This window comes from Mangifera indica, chromosome 3 (assembly GCF_011075055.1).
Source record: "Mangifera indica cultivar Alphonso chromosome 3, CATAS_Mindica_2.1, whole genome shotgun sequence".
Lineage (NCBI taxonomy): Eukaryota > Viridiplantae > Streptophyta > Magnoliopsida > Sapindales > Anacardiaceae > Mangifera > Mangifera indica.
Genome location: NC_058139.1, coordinates 11,606,662 through 11,634,243, shown reverse-complemented (window position 1 = coordinate 11,634,243; position 27,582 = coordinate 11,606,662). Strand labels below are relative to the sequence as shown.

The window sequence follows — 27,582 nt, the reverse complement described above, 5'->3', positions numbered from 1 at the left end:
ATTCCTACTAATTGATGTTAACAAAAAAAATGAAAGTGAGAGTGAGTGTTTGAGTGATATGAGAAGTGTGTGGAAATAAAATGAGTGAGGAGTGTTTATATAGATGAGGGGAAGGGTAATTTTGACATTTTAGAAAAAGTAATGAAATATATAAATAAATATGAAAATGTCTTTACAATGTAAAATATCCAAAAACCCCACATATTTATCCTAAATTACATTTAACCCCCAATACTTGTCAAATATTACATTTAACCCCTATATTGCGACATAAAAACTATACTTAACAAATAAAATGAAGTTTTAAGATAAGAATGACATAAATACCTTTTTTTGATGAATAGTATTTTTTCGAGTCGAATTCAGAAATACGAACTTCCTTCGTCCGAACGAATCCCTACTAATTGATGTTGAAAAAAAATGAAAATGAGAGTGAATGTTTGAGTGATATGAGAAGTGTGTGGAAATAAAATAAGTGAGGAGGGTTTATATAGATGAGGAGAAGGGTACTTTTGACATTTTAGAAAAAGTAATGAAATATATTAATAAATATGAAAATGCCTTTACAATGTAAAATATCCAAAAATTCCCCATTTTTATCCTAAATTATAGTTAACCCCCAATACTTGTCAAATATTGTATTTAACCCCCATATTACGACATAAAAACTATACTTAACAAATAAAATAAAGTTTTAGGATAAGATTGACATAAATACCTTTTTTTGATGAATAGTATTTTTTCGAGTCGAATTTAAAAATACGAACTTCTTTCGTCCGAACGAATCCCTACTAATTGATGTTAACAAAAAAAATGAAAGTGAGAGTGAGTGTTTGAGTGATATGAGAAGTGTGTGGAAATAAAATGAGTGAGGAAGGTTTATATAGATGAAGGGAAGGGTATTTTTGACATTTTAGAAAAAGTAATGAAATATATTAATAAATATGAAAATCCCTTTACAATGTAAAATATCCAAAAATTCCCTATATTTATCCTAAATTACATTTAACCCCCAATACTTGTCAAATATTGCATTTAACCCTCATATTACGACATAAAAACTATACTTAACAAATAAAATGAAGTTTTAGGATAAGAATGACATAAATACCTTTTTTTGATGAATAGTATTTTTTCGAGTCGAATTTAGAAATACGAACTTCCTTCGTCCGAACGAATCCCTACTAATTGATGTTGAAAAAAAATGAAAATGAGAGTGAATGTTTGAGTGATATGAGAAATGTGTGTGGAAATAAAATAAGTGAGGAGGGTTTATATAGACGAGGGGAAGGGTATTTTTGACATTTTAGAAAAAATAATAAAATATATAAATAAATATGAAAATGCCTTTATAATGTAAAATATTCAAAAACCCCCTATATTTATTCTAAATTACATTTAACCTTATAGTGAGTGAGGAGAGTTATATAAATGAAGGGAGGGGTAATTTTGTCATTTTAGAAAAAGTTTTAAATAAATAAATAAATATCAAAATCTTTTATAGTGTAAAATATCTAAAAACCCCTCATATTTATCTAAAATTCTATTAAAACCCCTATAGTGAGTGGGAGAGTTATATAAATATGAGAGAAAGGGTAATTTCGGTATTTAAAAAAAGTCATAGGCATTTTTTTTTTTGGAACAGTGATTTTGGGGATTTTGGCTTGGAAATAGTGATTTTGGGCATTTTGGCTTAATGGGAGGGCATTTTGGCTATTTTTTAAAATTTCCCAAAGAAAAAAGTACCGCTACAAGGTAGCGCAATGTGATCAAACGAGCAACCAGCAACAAACATTAAACAATTCTTCAGCTTAACCCAGACTTACACGTCTCGCCAGGCATGTTTTGGTCCAACTGGATAGATTCCAAAGTTCTGCTTCTTAATTCAAGTGAATGGCTTTGCTACCCCATCCCCAACCTTACTGATTTATTGAAGTTGGTGTTAGTTAATGGCTTCGTTACCTCACCCCCTAACCTTACTGGGAAGGAAGTCATCAGTAAGGGTGCTGGATTTTGCTGTCAATTTCATCAGAGGTCTTGAAGTCTTTTAAGTTGCCGGTAAACCCACCAGCACAGCTTTGACTTGTAATGGAGAATCTAAGAATACCAATGTGGCCATCAAGGTTTAGGTGGTGCGCTAAGAGGGTCCACTATTTTAGGTGAAATGGTGCATTGCATTTCTATGTTTTCTAGAAAGCTCCATTGTTGACCAATGCCTTGCCTCCTGATTATTCTTTGACTTCTAATCTAACCACAAAGCAAAGAACAGAATCAAACCCTTCGTCAAAATTCTAATTGTTGTACCAAAACATGCACATTCAGCCTCTCTCAACTCAGTCAATCAATCATGTACATTACCATTTTGCTTTCAGTTTGAACTTTTCAAATGGATTGAAAATGATGAATGCTTTGTGTACAAGAAGAATAAGAACAACAAAATTTATACCTATTACATAAGTATATGTGTACAGCAATCTAAGGGCTCTAGAATTATTGACAACTTCTGAATTTTTGTTAGCCATAGTGAGGGAGGAGTTTGATCAACATTCCTAGCACCTGCCTCATATTTGGTCTAGCGTGTGGTGTCTCTGCGGTGCAACTTACAGCAATTCTAAGCAACTCAGACAACTCCTCTGCGCCCTCAGCTAGCCCTGACCCCAGAAGCATAACTGGTATAACAGTTCTACCTGATCCATATCGCCCATTTCCCATAACACGTCTAGCCCATTCCACCAGACACTCTTCCCCTCCATCCACAGCTCTCCTACCGGTTGCTAGCTCCATTGCCAAAACTCCATAACTGTACACGTCACCTTTCGTAGTCGCTTTCCATGTCTGTCCATACTCTGGGGCTACATAACCAACTGTGCCAGCCACCATTGTGCTCACATGGCTATCCCCAGCATCAACAACTCTAGCCAGGCCAAAATCTGTAACCCGGGCCTTGCCATCTTTATCAAGGAGGACATTGCTTGCTTTGACATCACGATGCACAATAGAAGGATAGCACTCGTGGTGTAGGAATACTAATGCATGAGCTACATCAATTGCTATGTCTAGTCGTCTTCGCCATGTTAATCTTGCTCTATCTGATATGAGATCCTCCAAGCTTCCACCTTCCATATACTCGTACACCAATATTTTATCTGATCCATCCAGGCACCACCCATAGAGTGTAACAAGATTTGGGTGAGGCCAACCAAAGCCATGTCCACTGAGAACCTCCATTTCTGCCCGGAATTCCTTTTCACCATCAATTCCTTCTCTTTGGAGCTTCTTTACAGCCACTGCTCTTCCATCAGGCAATTCTCCTCGATACACCGTGCCAAACCCTCCCTTTCCAATTATTCTGTCTTCTGAAAATCTGCCTGTAGCATTTAAAATGTCAGCATGTGTAAATGCTGTTTTGTCTAAACGAATGACCTTAACAGAATCTGACAGCCATGGCGAGGACCCTCCTGAGCTCGATGCATAATCATGACGATATTTTATATCCTCCAAGAGGTATCCTGGTTTCTCCTCTGGACTTTTCACTGATATGCAGATTACAAGTGAAAAGATTCCACATATCAGTGCCACTAGTAATAAGACTAGAAAAGCTAGAATTACTGCCAATTTAGTCTTCCTTGTCCCTTCACTGGATTTGGCATGCTTTGGAGGCTGAGCAGGGGAATTTGCGAAGAAATCTGGAAGGTACAAGAGAGGATCACCTAGGTAAGACGATCTCTCAAACGTTGCTAACTGCCCAGTTGATGGAATTGAGCCAGAAATAAATGGATTATAGGAGATGTTGAACTTGCTCAGATCTGACAATTCATTAAAGCTCGCAGGGAATGTGCCAGAGAAATTGTTGTAAGACAAATCAAGATTCAGTAGGCATTTAATGTTCCCAATTTCAGAAGGAATTGTACCCGAAAAACTGTTTCTAGTTAAATTTAGAACTACTAGTGCCAACTTATCAATCTGTGAAGGCAGCTTCCCGTAGAACTGATTAAATCCCAAATGCAACATGCTAAAATTCTGCATCTTACCAATTTCAATAGGAACCTCACCTGAAAGTTGATTCCCACTAAGTTGAAGATAGCCTGTGATTTGAGAAGTGCGTATGTTCGAACCCCCACCACAAACTGTGAAGATGCCATAGCCTTTGAGTAATCTATCCCATATGCTTCTGCAACGCTTTCTTGTAAGAATTGTGTACACAAAACTGAACGGTGGGTAGTCTGCAGGAATCCACCTCTTCATTGTCAAGCACTCGCCAGAACCAGCAATTATCTGGTCATCGTGTTGTTGATTTAACTTGAATGTTGACGAGGGATCTCTCCCAATATTAGTCAATTCAGTTGGAATGTGCCCAGACAACTGGTTGTTTTCAAGATTCAACCACAACAAGCTAGAGCAATTCCCAATCTCGCGAGGAATTTCACCCGAAAGTGAATTGTTTGCAAGCAGTAGCCACAAGAGAGATGCCAAATTCCCAATGGAGGGTGGTATTGATCCAGTTAACTGATTGAAGGAGAGATCAAGAGCTTGAATTAAGAGCAAGTTTCCATATTCTGGTGGAATATTACCACTGAAATCATTGTAGGACATGATCAAGAACTTCAAGCTATGCATTTGAGAGATTTCAACCGGCAATGGACCAGAGAAGTTGTTGAAGCTCAGGTCTAATCTGGAAACGCTAGGCAGCTGAAGAATACCTGAAGAATATATCCCACCAGTGTAGAAATTTGAATGCAATACAAGATATTTCACCTGAGTGAATCGCCCGAAAATCGGTTGTATTTCTCCACCAAAGTTATTGCTGCTCAAATCCAGAAAATCCAAGTTAACCAAGTTTAAAAGAGACTCCGGAATTGCACTATCAAAACTGTTGCTCCCCAAGAACAAGGCCCGAAGACCCCATATTGAACCAATCTCTGGTGGAATAGGCCCAGAAAAATTGTTTCCCCATAAATTCAAGATAACCAATTTCTTGCAATTGGAAATGTTTCCAGGAAAATTACCAGTGAAATTATTTTGAGAGAAGTCCAAAATTTCAAGACTGCAATTCTCTGTAAAAATGGAACCGAAAACTGACTCATCAAGGTGGTTCTCAGAAACTGAAAACTCCACCAACCTTGCCAATCCACTCCATATGTTCCCCGTAAAAAAATTAGCACTCAAGTCCAGATGCCGCAAATTTCCACATCCATCAAAACAATTATCTATCCTTCCTGTAAGATTATTCTCTGAAAGATTAGCCACCACTAAGTTTTCACAAATGGAAGGGAAACTAAACCGAAGTTCCCCGTAAATCCTATTCAAAGACAAGTCCAGGACCTCTAAATTACTCAACCCGTTCAAGTTCAGCTCCCCCTCAAGAATGTTATGCGAAAGATTGAGGTACTTGAGGTTGTAGCAGGCGCTCAAATCCTTGGGAATAGGCCCTTCAAAAGTGTTTTTCGAAAGATCGAGATAAGTGAGCTGTGTCAAGGCAGAGAAATTGTTGAACACTTTCCCGGAAATGTTACTTTCTGAAAGATTAAGGCCGGTGACTCTGGTTTGATGGTAAGAGCACCAAACTCCTGGCCATATACAAGGGCTTGAACTTTGATTCCATTGTGAATAATGTCCTTTGTTCACACGGTTGTTCCCTTCAAGAAACTGCTTCAGCGTCCATAAAACTTCTCTGTCCGTTTCTAGAGAATCTCCTGCAACAACTGTAACTGCAAAACAACGACATAAGAGAAAAAAAAAACCATCTTCTTCAATAAAATCATCCTCGAAAAACGAGAACATAATAAAAAAGAAATAATTTTGAATATGTTACTACCCAGGACTAAAATCAAGAATATGAATAACCCAAAACGCCATGGATCAGTTTCATCGTTTGACATGATAATCCAGTAAGAACTATTTTTCTTTTCTCCTCCTTTTCTCTTTTGTTATTTCTCCTTGTGAGAAAATAGTTACAGTTGAGGAAGTTTCATAAATGGAACAACCATTGTTATGTTGAAGTTGAAGCTGAGCGCCTGCGGAAACATAGACCAACCAAACTTGGAAGAAATGCTTAATTGTTTCTTAATAAAACCATTTTTTTTTCATAATAAAAAATTATTAGTAAACAGTGATTAATTATAATTTAATAATTTTAAGATGAAACATATTTTTTTTTTTTTGGTGTGCCGGTAAGACTGAGCCGCCCATGTTGACCACCACCACCACCACGACGAACCCAATACCTCTGGTAGACTCAGATGACTCAAGCCTTCACGTTATTGTTTTCTTTCTTTTTTTTTTTATTTTTTAATTTCAAATCAATTGGTTTAGTTACTTTTGCACTATTGACCGTAGGCTTTTTAGGAGATGGTTTTGCTCATGACAGTGTGCTAATTTGGGGTTTTGACTTATTTTTTAATATAAAAAGATAATTTTATTAATAAAATTATATATACATATTTAATTTAATATGTATTATTATATGATCGAATAATTTTAAATTAAAATAAAAATTATACATAAATATCTATTTAAATATTAAAAATAGATTGATATAGTATTTCTCTAATTTATATTAAAAAATGATTTTGCCCAAGATAATGGGTGTGACAGTGACAGTGAGTTAGTATAGCTCATTGTGATAAACATGTTTAGGTAGAAAGACTATTCCCCTTTTTTTTTTTTTTTTTTTGTTGGGAATAATATTTTTCTACTTAGATTTTAAAATCAATATTTTCCCATTTTCTAGTTAGGTTTTGTTAGTAAATTTTGTCAAATTTTATGATAAAATATTGGAAGAGATGAACTGCTTTTAGTAGTTGACTTTTGAAATTTTAATATTGATATGATAAATTAAATATTGATGGGTTAGTAAATGCAGTGTATTTGTGGAAAGAAAGGAATATGGTTGTCTTCAAAAGTTTAATTTAATCCTAGTGAAATTTGGGTTATCCCAAAAACTTAATTTGTAGACTAATAAAAGTCTAGTCACGGCTGCCATCTAGAGTCTTGTTTAGTTTTTGGATTTATTTTCTTTCCTTTTCATTCAATTTCTAGTTGTCAAATTGAAATTCTAGAACTAATCTCCACAGGATGATAGCTTGATTGGACTTGAATGAACGAAGAGTGATCTTGTAACTTTGTTTAAATTAAAGTTACTATATAATTACTAGACTTATCAACTAGGGTTTAGTTTCTAGATTCTTGTGATTGAAATACCTTATAGGAAAAAATTTACGTGAATTATATAGGGGGAAAAGGTGTCGAGGAAGTCATATTAGAAAAGGAAGTACGGAAGAGATGCACTACGATGAGCTATGGGAGAAGGTGCATGGTTAGCTCCCTTGAGAAATTACAATGGTAAATGCGAAAGCTTACCATGACAAAAGAAGCAAGAGAAGATGATAAAAGGGTGGAGGAGCTCCATGTGGTCGTGGATGAGATAATTCAGTCTATCATGCTCATCAAAGCTTATACATTGGTGGTGGCGGTGGTGGGAGAGAGAGTTCATGTAATTTGACTGAAAGGCTTATACCATTAAAGTTGACTGAAAAGCCGAATAGAAGTTGAAAATTTATCATTTTTAAATTTCAAAATTACTAAAGTGTCCTTTAGACGAAAATAGTTGGAAAATAGTCATTATCCCATATTTTTTTATATAGAAAGATAACTTTATATAACAATATTTTGCCTAGGGTTTGACCCCTGTAACAAGAACACACAAAATTTATGTGTGAACGAAAGCTGCATGCTGCCTTATTTCCTTTGTGGGCGATTATAATAAATCAATACACCTCAAATGTCAAAAACTGTAGGCTCAGTTTATACATATTTTAATTTTTTTTTAACCCAGAGAACCTTTATAGTAAACCCGGGTAACCCACAACCACTGAGACCCATAACTACGAATCAAGTAGCTTAGGGATAAACTTTATTGTGTATATCATATTAGAGTTACTTAAACTTTAGATATTTATAAATGACTTTTGACTCTTTATCACTCAGATCAATCCTGGATCACATATTTTAATTATTTACCATTAACTATTTAATAAAATTATATATACATATTTTAAGTATACAAATAAGTATATATTTTATGTGTGTTATCGTATAATTAGATAATTTTAAATTAAATATAAAATTCAACAAATCATATAATAACATATATAAATATATAGTTATTTATGTATTCAATAATCATATTTGCCATTTTCTCTTTATCTTATTAAGTAATAAATAAAAGAAAAAGAGGGTGATCTTGAAAACAAAACATCCAAATGGAAAACACAAAAAATGTTTTTGTTGCCATAAAAAACATCCAATTGCATGCTACTCATTACTCTTTTGACCATCCTTTGTTCTGCCATTTGTACAAATTTAGCTCTTTCTTTTCAATCAAATATTGTCAAGGAAATTATCCTAAAAGACACCCATAGGGTTTCAAATATTTGTTTGGTGCTCAGCATAGTGCTAACCCTGAACCGAATTAGCTTGGGCTTTAAAGCTATCGGCTCAATTCAACTTAGTTTAAATTTGTTTACTGCAAATTTGAATTAAGAGGCTTTGCTTGTTTTGAAACTGAGCCGAATTTGAGCTAAAAAGAGTTTAGCTCAGTTTAACTTACAAGCGAGGTAAATAACTCAAATTGATTTGAATTTGACTCGTGAGTCGATTCAAATTATGTTAAGTAATTATTAAACTATATTGTTTTATCATTTAGTCACGAATTCAAATCATGAATCAAAGTTACATATTTGAGTCATGGATATAAACTATAAGTTTAAATCGAACTTAAATTAAATTATTTTTATTCGAATTGAATTGAACTGAATCACTCTTAATGTCAGCTTGACAAACTCAAACCGAATAAATTTTTATTCAAATCGAATTCAAACTAAAAAATATTCAAACTTAGCTCAGTTCGTATCCACCTTTAATCCTAATTAATTTTAATACATTTATTTTAAATCAAGTTTGACGAAAATACTCTATGTAACAAAATTTTCAAAGAGAATTCGCTATCATTTTCTTAAATTCATCTCAATCTTACAATTTGTTAACGTATTCGTTTGAAAATAACACAATCTTGTTTTTATACGAAGGACCAATATGCTTTGAAAAAGACTCATAATATAACAACAAAAAGAAAAGTTGATGACCAAACTATAACAAAATACCATTAGAAAATGACACCAAAATATTATATATAATAAGTTCTTAGTATTGCTTTGTTTGTTTATACCAAACTCCCAAAGGAAAGTGACATTAAATTGCTGGGCTCCTTGTATGTATCACCCTTTGCAGCTTGATGTCAACAACAGGCCTCTTTATTTAGATGGAGGCCACAAACTTTAATAAAATATTATTAATTAGGCAAATTATATTAACTAGTCTCTTATAATCTTTTTAACCCATTTATGAAATTTTTTTCTGTGATAAGATGACTTTATTTCAGAATTTCAGTTTCATTTATTACCTAAATCCCTAAATTAATAGGCCTAGCCTAAGCTTACACAGATGCCCAAAATTATAATAATCATAAGGCCAAAAGACTTACTCCCACCCAAGGGAAAGTGAAAATCCAAAGTCTCCTCTCCTAACTTTTAAAATCTAAATATTTATTTATAAGATAATTTTTATTAAAAATTTTAATTAGAGTTAGAGTAAAATTGTAATTTGCTAAAAAAATTAAAGTCTTATCACATTTCATCTTCGCCCAAAGTTTGAAAAATGATAATTTTCTCTTAGAGTTTTTTCTTATTTTCTCCAACTATCGATCGTCCTCTCTACTGACTTATCTCTCCCTTCCCTTTCTAGCCGCGAACTGATGATTTTTGTCTAGAAATCAAGACAAAGATGTCCAAATGATTCGTTTGGATTTTCAGAGAAAAGTCATATGGATTTCTAAATACTTTTTTTTGTCAATCCATGGTTAAAGAGAAAAAGAAGAGAGACCAGGAGGAAAAGATAAAACGAGAGGGATGAAGACCGATGATCAGAGACAATGGATCATTATTGAGAAAAAAGGAAAAAAAAACTAGGAGAAAATTGTTATTTTTCAAACTTTAGATGGGAAAAAATTGCAAGTTTTTAAACTTGGGGAGGAAAAATGATAAAATTTTAATTTTTTAAATTTATTATTAAATAACAATTTTACCCTTAACTCTAACTAAGATTTTTAACAAAAATTATCTTATGAGTGGATATTTGAGTTTTTAAAAAATTAGATAATAGAACTTTGGGATTTTACTGTATCTTGGGTGAGAATAAGCCTTAACAAAAACTTAATGTTACGGGTATTTTTACATATTCCGTAATTAAGATTTTCTAATTTAAAACTTATTAATCAATTCATCAATTCAATCTTGCTCCCACCCATAAAAAGGATAATTAAAAATATTATTTTATTTTTAATTCAAAATCACTTAATTACATAATAACATATTATGTATGTATCTATTTCATGTGCTCAAAATCAATGACAGACCCAAAAGGGTCAAGAAGGGTCACCAGACCCTCCTTGGGTTTTAAACATTTGAATTACCCCACTGAGTATAAAAAATAAGTATTTAATATCATTTTAAGCTTAATAAATTATTAGTTTAATATATTAAAAATATCAAAATAATATCTAAAATTTGACCCTAACCCTTCTTAGATTTTATATTTTTTTAACTAACCTCCTATATTTTTATTTTTACACAATCTGACCTTTCTATATTATATTATTAGATCTATCACTACTTAAAATATATACAAATAATTTTATTAATAATAGAATTTTAAATATCAATCTCCAATATAGAGACATCAAGTGTTGTTGGACTCTACTTCTGATCACAAATCAAATGGGTTTTCTTTTTTTTTAATATATGTTGGTTAAACATTAGAAGAATTCATCCCAAAATCTGTCTTTTATGAGTTGGATTTTTGTTTTCAATCGTAACCTGAGCATTAATAGAAAGCAAATTGTCACATATGTTGATTGTGATGACCAAATGTCATTCATCCACTTTGTTTATATATTATACAAAACTTAACCCATTCTCAAGATTTGGTCCACAATTACAGCCTCTACAATTTCATGTTTTTTAAGTAGACAGTAAGACATCCATAACACCTCATTTATGACCAATCAAAGACGTTTGTTCTAAATTACATAAAGGAGAAGACAAAATTATAATTATTTTTTTTCTCAAAGGTTTTAATAATCAAGTCAAAAAGCCAAGTTAGAACAGGAACCATGCATGAATAAACAGATTTAATTTACTTAATTAAATCTTAATCCATTAATTATTTTTTTAGTCAATTTTGAGGTTCATTGCTTAGCAAGATTTTGTTTTGTTATATATGGACACGTAGTAGGGCTTTCCCGGTGTCCCATGCATGTGAATAAAATTTAAACAATTTTATTTATGATTTCGCATCATTACCCTCACGTGCGCCTGGCGGACTTTTGACCTTGACTTCGACCTCGTGTTCTTCACGTTTTCCTGTGAGCCTATCGATTCAATTGGGTTTTTTGCAAAATTGCCTCATTACACCATTTGTCCTTGTTAATTTAAGTTTAAAATTGTATTTGCTATTTTATCAATCAATTTTTTGGTGTGTATGATTCGATATGAAACGGTTTAAATTTTTTTCTAAATTAAATTAAAAAATAATTTAAATTTTTTTAAAATTGAATTAAACTATTTTAAGTTTCAATTAAAACAGAATTAAACTAAAAAATATAATTTAATTGGATTTAAATTACAGTTTTAACCAATTAAAATTATTCACTTTTAAAAATTAAATAAATTATAGTTTTTTAAAATATAATATAAACATGTAAAATATAAAATATATATAATATAATATAAAGAAAATAATAGAATAAATATGAAAAAAAAGTTGTATATCTATTTATTTATTGAAAAATTCTTTCATATACAGTTATATATATGTATTTAAAAAAATACGATTTACAGTTTGGTTTAATTTAGAAATTATCAAAACTATAATGCAAACTAAAAATTATTTTTAAAAATTTATCAATCTAAATAAAATTATTTTACAAAAAAAAACTATAATTTAAAAATAATTTGATCTGATTTTATAATTTGGAATGAATTATGAACACTTGTAATCAAGTCTTATATTGAGAAAAAATTTACCATCGGTTAGAGCACACTTATTTTAAAATCTAAAAGAAAAAGGGCACATATTTCTTTTATATCAATAAACGGATACCCTTATATATTATTCAATGAATATTTTTTCATTTATAAATAAATAATTTTCATCGTTTAAACAATTGTTTGTTATGAAACGTATTTTAAAAAAAATCATATTTGAATGATAAAAAGGATTTGATTATTGATTCAAATGAGATTATTTTTAGTTTTTAGCCTCTTAAGTGCTGATGATTTATAAAAACAATAAAGAAAATTATTTGAGTGATGCTATTGGCTCCTCACCTTTTATCTTAGCTGACCCCAATTATTTTTATTTTTATTTTTTTTAAGTAATGAGAAATGTCACTCAAGTTAAATTGTCTCTTTGAAATTGAATTAATTATGCAAAGTAAGATAAACTTTAAACTTTTATTTAGTTTACTAATAATAAAAAATTACGGTAATCTTATATTACAAATAGTAATATTTATGTATTCAAAATAAATATACATAATTTTATTGTAATATTTTAAAGGTTAAAGAGTCTTTTAGTATTAGTTTGATGACTTTTTTAAAGGCTTGTAATTGTAATAACATTCATGAAATATACATATTTTTCCTTAGTAAGATTTGAACTTTTACTTTTATATTTAAATTATTTTTTGTATTTCTCAAAATATCCACTCAAAATAAAATTTCTTCTAGTTTATTATATTTTATATTTAAATATGTCAGTCAAATGTTGGATTTTGATTATGTGATTAGCATGTCGATTTAGAAATTAAGTGATGAAAAATTATTTATTAAATTGTACACACATCATAAGTCTAGATTCTCATTCTAGAAAAATTTTGAATTATGATTTTATATATGACCATGGCAATGGAATTTTTTAATATTAAAACTAGATTTATTATTTGTACTCTATAAATATATATATGCTCAAATCATTATAAATTTAAAAAAAAAAACATTATTACTCATGTAAAAACTAAAGTACCAATAATCATGCTTAACTTTTTGAAATATATAAATTATGAGTAAGGTATAATGGTCGGACTCATAATCATTATGTCGATAAATCAAAATTTTATAAATATGATAAAAGTTTAAACTCAGACATTCTTTTTAAAAATTTTAATATTTAACCAGTTTTATTAACTATTTAAGATCCCATGATGACATTACTTTTTGAGTAAACATGAGTTAATAACAAAAATCATGCTTAAGTTTTTAAAATATCTAAATTATGAGCAACATGATATACATAAATAATGAGTATAAACTTATATATATTATATAATTGAGTATTATTTTATCTCTAATTTAAAATCATTTAATAACAAAATAAGATATTATTATTTGTGAATAAATTTATATTTATTATTTATACATATAGATTTATCACTAAATTATTATCTTATTATTTATTTTAACACAAAAAAAAAATTAACATTCAAGAAATTTTTGTTGCTTTAAAACATTTGTAGAGGATTTTTTTTTAATTAATTAAAATTAAAGGCATTATTGTTATGGACTCCAAAATAATTATCGAAAAATGAATATGCATCGGGAATTTCCTAGCGTGTGGAATTGTAGTAAAATGACGGAATTGACCCGCATAAACTCTTGGAAATTAATTTTGCTTTCAATTTACGGGAAGCTTCGTTGTTACTTGCAAGAAAAGAATTACTTTCAGATAATGACTAACACTTATCTAGAAATTAATATAATACAAGTTAAATATTTAACCCCAGATTTATTAATATTATAACTATATATTTTAAATATATAAATAAATATATATTTATATATATTATAATATAATTATGTGTTATTTTATTTTTAATTTAAAATTATTTAATTATATGATGATATATATTAAATATATATTTATTTATATATTTAAAATAAGTAAACATAATTTTATTCTATGAGAAAATAAAATTTTGACTTTCTCCTTTTTCATAAAATTGTGTGAATAATCAAAAATTTTTTTTCCATCTTTGGCATTAGATTTATAATTCTCTGCTGCCAACTGAAGGATGAAATAGATTTTAATCAGTGAAGTTTCTGTTGATAGTCTGGGTTTTGAATGTTCATGTGTTGGTTATTTTTAAGTAGTGCAAAAGTGACTCCCTGAATTTTCTACACAAACAGCACCTTAAAATCTTGTCCTGGGCTTCTGGACTGTTTCTGTTCAGGCGAAGCCCGGCTCAACTTCGGGGTAAGCTATGTTAAACTGAGGTCTATGAATTAAAGGCACCACAATGAATTTATTCCATCTCTTCTTTAACAACAAAATGGCACGTATACACTTTTTAATATATAAATAGGTATATAGATTATGTATTATTATCATGTAATTAGATGAGTTTGAATTAATAATAAAATAACATTTAATCACATTATAATATATCATATGTATATACTCACGTATACATGACCGTGCCCCTTCAAATAGTTAAGAATTCTAACTGAAGCTGAAGAATAAAACGCTCAAGTATCAAACACTGCAAGTTCGCTAGATTGGAAAGACTTGAGTCACTAGCAAAATTTTTTAGAAGTGCCATCAGGCTATTTAGTTCTTGATACAAAAAAATTTAAAGTGGGGAACCCATCAGGCTTTTAGAACTTCATAAAGGGACTGATACATTGCCGGTAGGTTTTCATATGTTGGAAAGTTTTGTACTTGGCAAATGCAGCTTTTCTCTTATGCCGTTTCTCTCTTCACTTAGCTAATCCTCAAGTGCTAGTTTAGCTTTCTCAGCTGCCTCGAGGCCAAATCACTTCCAGGCTCCAGCCATACACACTCTTAAACAGAAACAACTGTAATACAATAATATCCACCTAATAGTTGGAGCATTTTGTTGATGCATATATGTTGGTGGTGAGCTGTCCTTGTCTTTCTTATCTTACAAAATAATTTATCATCAATCATTTTTCCATTTCACTAAAAAATTCATTCTCACATTATTGTCTTCATTGATTTTTGATCCATTCAAATTACTTTATTTATTCTTAGACCAAAACTTACTCTTAGTCTTCATTAGAAGAACACTTTATTCATAATTATTAGATAGAGTTGATTGTTGGAACCATATATTAATACAGCACATGATGTACAGATAATCTTGTATACAAAGAGAAAACATTGCAATTACAAGACCCCATGTTCAGTTGAGAAATATAAATAGAATTTTGTAATGTTTATATAAAAGTGTATAGCTTTGTGACATGCTGTTTGTTTTTGGTGGAAAAGATTGTCATTTGTCATATTCTTGTGAGGTGGTGAGTTATTTCTCAGTTTTGTTATTCTGTCAGTGTTTGTGTATGTAATGTCTTTTTGTGTTGGAAGAGATAGATTCTCATCTTCTTCTTTGTCCTTCTTCTACTGAAAAGATTTGAGTGGAGGCAATGGACAAAGCTCTAACAAAAGCTGGCAGCTTCTGGATTTCCAAGAAAGCTAAGGAAGAACTCTCTAGCATCACTCAAGACCTCTCAGTATGTTCTTCTCTTTGCAAAATCTGTTTCTCTTTATCCCCATATCTCATTTTCTTGCATTCTCTCTTATGTTTGCCTCAAATCTTGTTTTCCTGTTTTGTTTTAGTTTTTAGTCAATATTTCTTTCTTGAACATCCACATCTTAAAGTGAAATGGGATCACATGGATTTAATTTCCTCTCAGATATTGGATTTCTGTTAGATTAAAGATCTTCATTGAATTTCCCAATTTTTGGCATTGAAGAGAATATAAATGTGATTAATCTTCTTCTGAGAATGGCTAGTGTTTGTTCTTTTTACACCATTTGATATCTGTCTGTTCTATATGGCTAGTGTTTTCTTTTCTTGATTCCGAAGATATCTGTCTGTTCAAAGATTCATGGATATATATTTTTCAGCATTCCTTTGAAAATAAAGCCCTGGTTTACTTGTTTCTTCTGCACTTTAGTTTCCAGCATAATTACTGAAATCAAATAAGATATGTGTTTTGACTGGGCAAATACTCATAGATGACTGCTCTTTCTTACAATTCCAGTCTTTATCAAACACTGTTGAGGAAAAAGCAAAATGGATATTCAACAGGCTGAAAGGTATAATTCAATCTATGTAAGTGGTTTTAGGCCCCAGAAAAAAAGCACATATATTAGGCATATGAACTTCGTGCTTTTGTTCTTATAGGTAAGCCACTTAAAGCATTGCCTGATCTGCTCAAAGATCACAACCTTCCGCCTGGTCTGTTCCCCCGGAACATAATATGTTATGAGTTTGATGAATCGAGATCAAAGCTGATTGTGTACTTGTCGTCACCCTGTGAGGTGAGCTTCAAGGACACTTCTGTTATAAGGTACGCAACGCGTGTGAAGGGGACATTGTCAAGAGGAAAGCTCACTGGGATAGAAGGAATGAAGACAAAGGTACTGGTGTGGGTTAAAGTCACAAATATAGCAGTGGAGAGCTACAAGTCTGATAAAGTTTGGTTCACTGCTGGTGTGAAGAAGTCTAGGCCAAAAGATGCATATGAAATGCCTCGTGATGCAATCAAGGTCGAAGAATTTTAAGTGGAAGAATCAAAGTCTGATAAAGCTCGGGGCACATTGGTTTGTTGTATGGTGTACCAATTGAAATATGAATATTGTTTCTGTTCAACAAAACCAGTTTATTCCATTGATAACTACTGGACTTTGGTAAATTCAGCTTCTGCTTTAAGTGAATGTTGGCTTGTTTAATTTTGAAAAGTATAAAGCAAACAGTGGGCCAGGCTGGGCCCATCACTTGGCAGGCCTTCATGCTGGGTCAGGCCGGCAAAAACACATGGAGCAGGGCACAGCCCAGGCCGGTTAGTAGATCGACCTGTGTATTTCTGCGAGTCACCCACTAAAATATCATTTTTAATTTTTTTAATTCTTAATTAATATTTAATTAATTTTAAAAATATATATAATTTTTTAATATTTTTGTAGGCCGTATTGGCTGCTTATGGGCTTTATCTCATAGTCTGAGGTACAACCCGTTAAACTTGTGGGTCTAACACAACTCGTTAAGTATTTGGGCTTAACATGAGCCGTTTTTTTCATGTCAAATCGACATGAGATCTGCCAAAATTATAGGGGTTGAGCAAGGCCACAGGCAGTGATTATCATAAATAGGTCTGGGCCACAAGCACACCCGCTAAGTATTATAGGGCTTAAGAGAGGTTTCAAGCTTCTATATGAATTTTTTCTTGACAATGCAATCAATAATGACTCAATATCTTCCAAACTAAGTGCACCATCAATGATAAAGTATATTTGGTCATAGTGGATAGTGGGAGTTGCTCCCACCCTATAAATATCAAACCCCTGGCGGGCCAAGAAAAATAAAAAGGAAAGATCTTGATGTAGGACCAAAGAAAAAACAACTGTTGACCATCAAATGCAGTATATGCAAAGAATTTGGTCACAACAAAAGGTCATATAAAAAATGATTTTGCTTGTGCAAACAAAAGAAATCAAAAGGTAATTATTATACATCATTTTTCATTATTTTATCATATCCTCTGGTTTTCTTTTTCCTTAACGAATTCTGTTAATTTTTTGTTTTATAAACAGAGAAAGACAATACCAACTATGACAACTCACTTAGCAAGGGCACAATTTGAACAAACTTCTTCTTCCAACTTTCTTTCAATCAACCTTCACAATTTGATATTAATGAACTAGATATTTATGTAGCAGAATACATTTTTATACTTAATTTTTTATTATTTTTCTTTTTGTCTGAAGGTTGATAAATGTTGTATCAAGAAGGTTTAACTATTGCAATTTTTTTTTTTTTTTATACAGGTCCAAATCAAATAACTACATCAAGCCTCTCTTTAGCCTTCCATGAAGAATTTAACTGCATTAGTTTTTTTTTTGGCAGAAGTGAAAAATGTTACGATAATTTCAATTTTTTAATATAAAGTGCTCATAAGTAGTTTTGAAGTAGGCTATTTTTAAATTTTTGATATACTACTATTGTCCAAACCATTTATTGATATATTGTTGATATTTTATTTGTTGATAATTACAGTTATAATAATATTTTGTTGGTTGTTTGTTTGACTACATTGACTTTTTTCGGTAATGTTGTTGTGTTGGTTTCTGCACTAATAGGTTAAAATTTGGATTATGGAATTTAATTAATTTTATTAATTAGGGTTGGACTCGAGCCGAGCCAGCTCAAGCTCGAGCTTGGCTCGGCTTGGTTTGAGCCCGAAATGAGGCGAGCTTGAGCTGGCTCGGGTTGGCTTGGTATATATATTTTTTTAAATTTTTTATACAAAACGACGTCATTTCGATCTATATATATATACAAAATGATGTCATTTTGATATGAAAATGTGCCGAAAACGAGTCGAACTCAAGCCAGTCATAAAAAAATTGAGCTGAGCTGAGCCCGAGATCGGCTTGGCTTGAATCCAGCCCTACTATGAATAACTGCATTTGCATTGGTTTCTGTTGATAATTTGTGTTGTATTGATAATGTTGAAATATAGTTTCTGCTTTTCTACATTTATGATTTTTACACTTAAAGGTTCCAATTTGGTTTTCTATATATTTTTTTTGTTTTTGGAATTTTATCGTTTTTCGGCTTACATTTTCCAATTCAGTTTCTGCATTTTGTCTACACATTGATTATGCATGGACTCCCAATTGAAATGGTATTTTTATTGTTTCTGAATTTTGGTTTCTATATTTTTAGTCTAGAATTTAAAGTGACACCTAAACAATAAAATTACCCAAATAGAACTAAGCTTGTATCAAGTAAAACATTTAAAATGGCGTTTGAGCTTATGAATCAGTTCAATTCACATGAATAAAACTAATTGCAGTCTTGCCAGAGCATAAAAGCAGCAGCTTAGTTATTACATTCTAAGGGGTAAATTAATAATTTCAACCGAACTTTAATGTAAATTTATTGTACAAATTTTACAAATTAATTGAGAGATATTTTTGTCATTTCATCTAATAAGCGTTAAATGGTCATTTTAATCTTACCCTAATACATATCATCCATGTTAACGATTTATAAGTGAAAATAAGAGTTTTTAAACTATTATAGATGAAATTGTGAGAAGCATCAAAATTTGGGTGGAAGATAGTCCTTTTCCCATACTAAAAATTAAAATCTACAAATGGTCAAATTTTGGACAGAATCGAAATCGAAGTGGGTAAGGATAGATTTTTCAAAATAGTGGAAAACGAGGGAAATTTTTGTTTATATATGGGGCATTTTGAGAGGATGGTACGAAACTATGATATCACTTATAAGAATTGAAATTTAATAATTTCATACGAACCCTTAAAACATGTTTAATTAATCCTAAAAAGTTAAAAACAAAAACAATTAATTAACAAATACATAAAAAATAATATCTTCATTATTTAGTAAAAGTTCAGGACGCACATCAAATCAGAAAGGGGAGCTACTAGGCTTTCTATCCAAATCAAGCGGTCGCCATTCCACACCATCAACGGTTCAAAAACTCGGAGGCCCCACTAATATTTATCAATTAGGGAAATGAAATTTTGAAACCCTAGAAACGATAAACGACAACGCAAATCCGACACAGTGCACCTATTCCACATTCATATAAAATGCCACCTATATGTCTGGGTTCTTGATCTCTTCCGCCTCTCATCATCACTCTCTCTCTCTCTGAATCAGCCAGTTTCTAGAGTTGCTTAAACGATGTCGGACGAGGAGCACCATTTCGAGTCTAAGGCTGATGCCGGAGCCTCCAAAACCTACCCTCAGCAAGCCGGTACTATCCGCAAGAACGGCTACATCGTTATTAAGAATCGTCCTTGCAAGGTTAAAATCAAGTTTTATATAGATTTTTAATGGTAGATGTAGGTGTTAATTGTTTATATGTGTTTTAATCTGTTTGAAAGTAGATTTATTTGTTTGTTTGTTTCTATTTCATGTTTATTAGAAACAAATTGCAAGTTTTAGGTTGATCATATAGGACTTTGAATTGTTATCTAATCAAATTATCTTTTTGATTTCTTTTGTGAATTTGATGATACTAGTTACTTAGGGCTTTGAATTTAGGTATGTCCAATTTGTTTTTACTTTCTTCTGTGAATTTGATAATACCATGTTTTCTCTATCTTAAGTTTTATTTGGTAGGGTAGGAATGTTGATTGATTTGTTTTTGGGTAAATTTAATTGAGTGACTCTGAGGTAGCCTAATTGTGATTTTTATCTCTTTTATATTTGAGTTTGCAACTGGTGTTAGTTATTGTGGATTATTTGATCATAAATATTGTTAAATCATGATCATGTACTGTGAATTGTGACAGGTTGTGGAAGTTTCCACCTCCAAGACCGGCAAGCATGGTCATGCTAAGTGTCACTTTGTCGGAATTGATATCTTCAATGGAAAGAAGCTTGAAGATATTGTGCCCTCTTCTCACAATTGTGATGTATGAAGTAACTTTGTTTTTGTTCTTGTGTTTCTGTTTTAGCTCCACATTAGCTGGTATTCATATTTTTTGTTTTAACAGGTTCCCCATGTCAATCGTATTGACTACCAGCTGATTGATATTTCTGAGGATGGATTTGTAAGCCTTCTCGCCCCTCTCTCTCTCTCTCTCTCTCTTTTTTTTTTTTTTTAACTTTTCATGATTTCTGTACATCTTTAACTGTAGGTTTCTAACTAAATTGAACCAAATATTTCAGGTGAGTTTGCTTACTGAAAATGGGAACACTAAGGACGATCTTAGGCTTCCAACTGATGAGAATCTGCTGAGCCAGGTCAATTTATTTATATCTTATTTCATGTCACAGTTCAATTTATGCCAATCATAAGTACTGTTTAGATATGGGACTACTGATTTCTTTTCCGTTTTAGCTACTTTTATTTATTACTTTGGGAGTTTATGTGAGTATTTTTGTGGAAGTACTGGGAAATTTTTTATAAAAGAATTCACCTGGGATTTCTAAAAATGCTTTTCAAGTGATACTTTTATTTAAAAAGGCAGAATCTGTCGAAGCGCCTTGATGGGTTTCTAGATCCAGAAACATTTTATTTTACTTAAGTCAAATGATATGCGAAATAAATTAATGTAAAGGGTCTTTGATTATTTGAAAGAATCTTTTACAGTGTTAAATTTAAACTAAATTGTTTATATGTTTGTAGTTTTGAATGTTTAACAAAGAAGGCATGTTATGAAGGCTTGAAAAGTTCAACTTACTGTTTGTATGTGTTGAAATATTGCTGAATGCAGATCAAGGACGGATTTGAATCAGGAAAGGATTTGGTTGTGAGCGTGATGTCTGCAATGGGTGAGGAGCAGATCTGTGCCCTCAAGGACATTGGCCCTAAGAATTAGTTTTTACTATCTCTGTCATTGTTATGTCTGGTCTTTAATCTTTTCTTTAAAAAAAAAAAAAAAAAAAAAAAAGAGAAGAAAAAAATTCTGATCATGTGGATTTTGCATTTTATATTTGAAATGTTGTGTTTTCTGTTGGGAAAACCATAGCCCGCCGGGAATTTGTGATGGGTGGGTAATTGGTTGCACCTTTCCTTAAAAAATTATGATGTTTTAATTTGTGTAATGAATTAAAATATTAGATGCTGCCGGGAGATTATTTTTCTATTTGTAATATAACTTGCGTCAAGATTATTGTCGTGGAGCTAAGATATGACATATCATCTCAATATCGATTATTATGACATATTTTTTATATATAATTTAGATACATAAATAAATATCATTATATATTATGATAATTTTAAATTAATAATAAAATAATATTTAATTATATAATATTAATCATTTATAAAATATAACTTTTAATGTTAACATCCTTTCTTTCTCACTTTCATCTCAACTTTATAACATTTCTCATATAACATTTGTAAAATATGACGTCAAAATAATAATAACTGGATAGTTGGAGCCAATTTAATGATAGTTTACACAAATTAGTTCCCATCAATAAGAACTAATCTTTATTTATATCTAAACTATAATTTGTAGTCATGCGATTATTATGAAGAAAATTTTGGACAATTTTGTAATAAATTAATAGGATTTATTGAGAGATAAGCAAAGGTATTTCAACTATATCACCTGACCTCATAAAAAATAAATTTCTTGAATAAAAAGGGAAAATAAAAGTAAAACGTTACAAATATATTAGATTATATTTATATTTTCACTGTAAAAACAAAAATATGACAAATATCATTTACCATTGTTACGACAACAATTCAATATATGTAAAATGAAAATGAAAACACAAACGCTAAAATATATTTTCTTAAAAATATTCAAAATAGATATGTTAGAAACATATAAATATAAAAAAATATAGAGTTTTTTTTTATAAATATCAAATTTTTATTTAAAAAAATACAAAAAAATTATGTATTTCTTTAAAAACAAAAAACATCAACTTTGTAACATAAAACAAATGTACAATTCCACATTCTCTCAATCAAATGTGTCTTGAAAATTATTTTAAAGTATGCACACTTTTTCAAATGAGAACAAATGTACAAACTTTAATACAAGGTTTTTTACCTCTTAAATCTGCTATTTTCTGATGATTGGAAATAAGCTGCAGGGTCTGATCCAACTGCTGCTGCTCCAAACTGGAAGGCTGGTGCATTCTGGAATCCTGTTATGCTGCTGCTTCCCAGTTCTTTGGATAAAGTTGTGCTGCCTAGCTTGGATTAATTACAATAGTCTAAAGCTGATCTGCCAGCTTTCTTCTCTGTAAGTCACAACCTTGTTGCAGCTTGCTGGAGCCGGAACTGGAATTTTTATTAGGAACTACCTGCTGCATTCTGCAAACTTGTTGGCCTCTGCTCTTAAGCTGCTGTGTACTGGAGCTGCTACTGCCACCTGCTGCAAGATAGACTGCTGGATTTTGGTGTTACCTTTCTTCCCAGTTTTATGGTAACTGCTGTTGAGCATAATCTGGACACTTTTTTCATACCAGAAAAATCATGCTTTCTTATGCCAGATAACTCTGTTTTCCTTGCTGGAACAGATTGTCTTCGCCTCTCTGATGGAACTTTTCTGCTATGGCTGGAGCTGATTTTATCTCCTCAGCAATCTCGGAATGTGTCTGCCTCCTTTTTCAGATGTTTGTAGCCTCTGCTTTGATTGTTTTAGTGCTCATTGGGTGGTGCTTAGGCTTTCTGTTGTTCTCTATCTCCCTGGGGGCTGTTTTTTGTGTTTATCTTGGGCTCTTGTGTTCCTCTGTGTATAGTTTTGTGTTGTTATCTTATCCCCTACCTTGCAATTGCAAAAATAGTAGATAAGATGAACTTAGGTTGTTTGTTCTTTTTTTTTTCTTTTTATACATTTACTTACCAAAAAAAATATATAGCATATCAAAATGAAGATAAACCAATATACAAACAAAATCTCATCAAAATAGTAGTTTCCAAAGTTTCAAAATCATAGTTAATACAAAAACAATATATTAAAAAGGTAGAAGATATAGTGTAATATTTATAGTATTTCCTCTGTTTGATCATTATCCTTATCTACCATTTGATTGACATCTTTGTTAAGAAATACAGACTTTAATTTTGGTTCATCTAATAAGAGGTTAGCGAATCAGAACTCTCAGATTTTTGGTATTCACAAAGTCTTCTCCAGTAGCATTTCACATTTGACCTTTGACAAGAACTAAAGATTGTTACGAATAAAAACTAAGTTCTCCACAAGTTTTAGAATTAATTTATTCTTTTTAATTAAATGAGGAAATAAATAATCCAATTCTTTTCACAACAAGAGAAGAAACTAAGTGGTTTAAGCACTTTAAATGTCAACTTTTGAAGCAATGGAGTATTTGAACCACAACACACCCACCATTTCCTAGGTTACGTCTCATATCTAACACTAACAGAGTTAGAATTCTCAAACAATCCACTTTTGAAGAGTAATTAGTGTACTCATCTTGTGTTTTAACACACTTATTTTCATAAAAAAAAATCTTTTAAAACATTTGTTCCTCTCAATGGGTACTTCATCATCTATATGAGAAGACATTTTATATTTACCTCTTTAAAACTATTGTTCACTACAAGACCTTGAAAAACAATAGATACATTAAAAGGTTAACAAATTGATAATTAATTTAATAAATAAATATATAAAATAAGTATGAAAGGAATTTATAATTTGATTAAAAATGTTCCTTAGGTTCAATGAATAGACTACACAATGAAGTGGAGTATAATTCCTTACCCAACATCATAAGAATATGGTAGACCACCAAATTGAAAAGAGTTATTTCAATTGCCGACTTTTTTTTATGTCTATAAATAACCAATTTTACCTTTTTAATCATAGAATCTTAGTACTCATTAACCAACTAAAGACCCGACTAATTTGTATCACATACTTAAATCATATCATAAATTAGTGTAGTGAAAGCAATATGTAATTGACCTTTCTCCCACTAATTTTGATCAAACACTTTCTTATGAACAAATTTTGCTTTGGTCTTCTCTATAATGTTCCAATTGTCCACTTAAAACCATCGAGTCCAAATTCGAATATGGTTCGTGCTTGACTCACACGCCTAGTGGCGCGAGAAAAGGAAATGCAAAAAAAAAACAAAACTTTGTTTCAAGTGCAGGAAAGTCATCAAATAAACTTTTTCACTCAATGGAAAAATACGATACCGGCATTGTTTGGAGTAAATGAAGGACCAAAAAGGTAAGAATTATAATGAAAACAAGCTGAAAACCCAACAAGAAAAACCAAGAAATATATATATATATATATATATATATATATATATATATATATATATATGTATCTCAGTTTCTTGCTCTGTGTTTCAAAGCTCTCTATAGTGTAGGTCGACGCGTATCAATCGCCACGTCGACCGTTTGACTTGTGAATACTGTGAAGTTTAGCATAAAGTGCGGCCATACACATGTCCATCGTCAGATTGGCCATTTCTGTTGATTCTGCCTCGATTTCAGCTTGGTGCCGAGTTGAATGAGTGTAGTCGTAACAGCGGATGAAGGAGGTCCTTCCATCATCTTCATTTTCTCGTAAATCTGGATGTTTTCAGTCGGAGTTTCCATTCTAGCGAGCTAATCAACCTGCGAATCAAAGATCCTATGAGATTCGTTAGTAATAAATTTTTATTTTGATAAAACTACATGTAAAATCCACTGAGAATGCTTTAGAGCTGAGTCTTATAGCCGAGCCGAGACGAACATCTCGTATGAATCCGAGCAAGATTCGGTTAGTGCACGCGAATCCAAACTAAAACAATCACGAACTATAAAATTACAAAACGAACTGAACATAAACATGTGCTCCACTGAGCACGGCGAGCTTGAGCCTGAACATGTGTTTGTAATAATAGCTGCAGTAATAATTTAGCTGGATTAGCTTTATCAGTATGATATCTAGTTTGAGTAGTCATTACTTCGGTTAAGATATCTTGAATCAAGGCCAACAAAAATCCATGCCCAACATTTGGGTGGACCTTACACAGTGATAAGATTGCCCTCCATCAATCTTTGGTCCCATGGATCACAAACCCTTCATGAATGGCTCAGATCGTTTCAATTTAGTCAATACATTGCGGGGAATATGGTCCCAGGCTCTTTCGTCTTGCCTTGACTCAAAATTCTCGCTTATGTCCTGTTATGTGCCAAGTCTTAATTACCCTGTTTTATAGCACTTCTTTTTCCAAATGCAGATAAGGAACTTGACATAATTCAGACGGCTGTTTAAGGCGATGTGATGCAAAACTGCGGCAGAAATGCTTGGCAAATACTAGTCAAAAGACCGCATAGCTGCATGCAAATTGCCACGAAGATGATGAATCATTCTGGCAAGTAAGAATCAAGTGTAATTGTTTATGAAATTTGAATTTATAGTTGTTTTGGTATAAGGTTTGATTTGACTCTTGGCTCGGTTTTTTAATTCAGTAAAATTTCTTATTAATGTGCTTCCCTTAGCTCAATTTGTAATGGTAAAAGCTGTATACTTCAAGGTGCCTTGACCAAATTGAATCTTAATTCTAAATCACATTCGTTTCTTTGTTAGACTTCATCATGTTTCTGGGAAAATAAACTACACCAGAAGCATATGTCACTTTGGCATTTTTCATCTGCAAACCACACCAAAATATGGCTAGTTTGCCCTCCAAACAGACACCCATTTTGGCACGCAGTTGACTGTAGACTCATGAAATCGTGTTCATTGCTGTCATGCACCTCTGCTTGCCTAGCTGGTTGAGTTGGAGTCTCGTCATGCTGACACAAAGTAGTCTTCATGCTGACCCTTGCCCTGAAAATTTAATTTTTTAAGTCATCCATAATCTCTAGAATAAGTAGTTAAATTATGGAACAGATATGAAAGTAGTAGGTTGAGGAACATGTCATGTCAATATGTCTTACCACTGAAAAACTGATAACTGCGAGAAAATGTCAAAATGGTAGATGGGTTCTTCAAAGTTTTTTCCTTTGAAAGCTGAACATAGATGAGATGAGTCTCACTCTCTCTTTCCGACGGAGCCCAAAAAGTCATACCCATTACAATTTTCAAGCACATGAATGAACATTTTTTAATCAAATTGAAAGCCGTTTCATAGAATGCTACCGTCCAATTTTTGGGTTCGGCACTTGTCAACTCAAAAATAATTAGATGGTGGATATCTTGACTTAATCATCTCTAATATAATATTTTATGAGCAATGATACGTGATATATTATATATATATAATTTAAATATATAAATGTTATGTTATTGTATAATTAAATTTTATTTTATTTTTATAATAAAATTATGTGTATTTATTTTTAATATATAAATAAGTATATATTTAGTATGTATCATTAAGTAATTGATTAATTTTATATTAATAATAAATTAATATTCAATTATATGATGATATCTCATATTTGTATTCTTTTGTACACTAAAAAGTGGATACGCATAATATTATTATATTATTAATTTAAAATTATTCAATCATATGATAACACATCATCTATATATCTAAATTATATACTAAAAATGAACATATATAGTTTTATTGATATTTTATTAAATGAAATGTTGTCTATTATTCTCATGTGATAAAATAATAATAATAAAATTATGTGTATTTATTTTTGATACATAATTCATATACACACATAATATATTATCATATGATTGAGTGATTTTAAATTAAAAATAAAATAATACCTAATCACATAATGATACATTATTTATGTAAATAAATTATATATAAAAAATGGGTACACATAACATTGCTTAAATAATAATATGCTAATATTATATGAGAAAAACTTAATATAATTTTTTATTTAATTTGCCAATGAAAATTTTTTAAATGAAATATATACATTTACATTTAGTGTTAAATTCAAGTCAAGTTGGCTCAAACTCATTTGTCAACTCAACACGAATGAGTCT

At 31.2% G+C, this 27,582-nt stretch overlaps 3 protein-coding genes across 4 annotated transcripts; 2 read left to right on the top strand and 1 right to left on the bottom strand.

Moving 5' to 3' along the window:
- Positions 1 to 2,298: 2,298 nt before the first annotated feature.
- On the bottom strand, positions 2,299 to 6,097 carry LOC123210912 (probable LRR receptor-like serine/threonine-protein kinase At1g74360). The gene is made up of 2 exons (XM_044629408.1): positions 5,816 to 6,097; positions 2,299 to 5,708 (listed from the first exon to the last, which is right to left on the bottom strand). Exons 1-2 carry the CDS (start codon positions 5,877 to 5,879, stop codon positions 2,515 to 2,517), a joined length of 3,258 nt encoding a protein of 1,085 aa, XP_044485343.1. The 5' UTR covers positions 5,880 to 6,097; the 3' UTR covers positions 2,299 to 2,514.
- Positions 6,098 to 15,296: 9,199 nt separating this feature from the next.
- LOC123210919 (uncharacterized protein At5g01610-like) lies at positions 15,297 to 16,832 on the top strand. Of its 2 annotated transcripts, XM_044629419.1 has the most exons (4): positions 15,297 to 15,431; positions 15,543 to 15,644; positions 16,179 to 16,233; positions 16,322 to 16,832. In XM_044629419.1, exons 2-4 carry the CDS (start codon positions 15,558 to 15,560, stop codon positions 16,699 to 16,701), a joined length of 522 nt encoding a protein of 173 aa, XP_044485354.1. In that variant the 5' UTR covers positions 15,297 to 15,431; positions 15,543 to 15,557; the 3' UTR covers positions 16,702 to 16,832. The 2 variants fall into 2 exon arrangements, with proteins under 2 accessions (XP_044485354.1, XP_044485353.1); XM_044629418.1 differs by lacking the exon at positions 15,297 to 15,431 and having other exon boundaries at positions 15,455 to 15,644.
- Positions 16,833 to 19,708: 2,876 nt separating this feature from the next.
- LOC123210920 (eukaryotic translation initiation factor 5A-like) lies at positions 19,709 to 21,768 on the top strand. The gene is made up of 5 exons (XM_044629420.1): positions 19,709 to 19,978; positions 20,470 to 20,592; positions 20,674 to 20,730; positions 20,849 to 20,923; positions 21,397 to 21,768. Exons 1-5 carry the CDS (start codon positions 19,856 to 19,858, stop codon positions 21,499 to 21,501), a joined length of 483 nt encoding a protein of 160 aa, XP_044485355.1. The 5' UTR covers positions 19,709 to 19,855; the 3' UTR covers positions 21,502 to 21,768.
- The last annotated feature ends 5,814 nt before the right edge of the window (positions 21,769 to 27,582 follow it).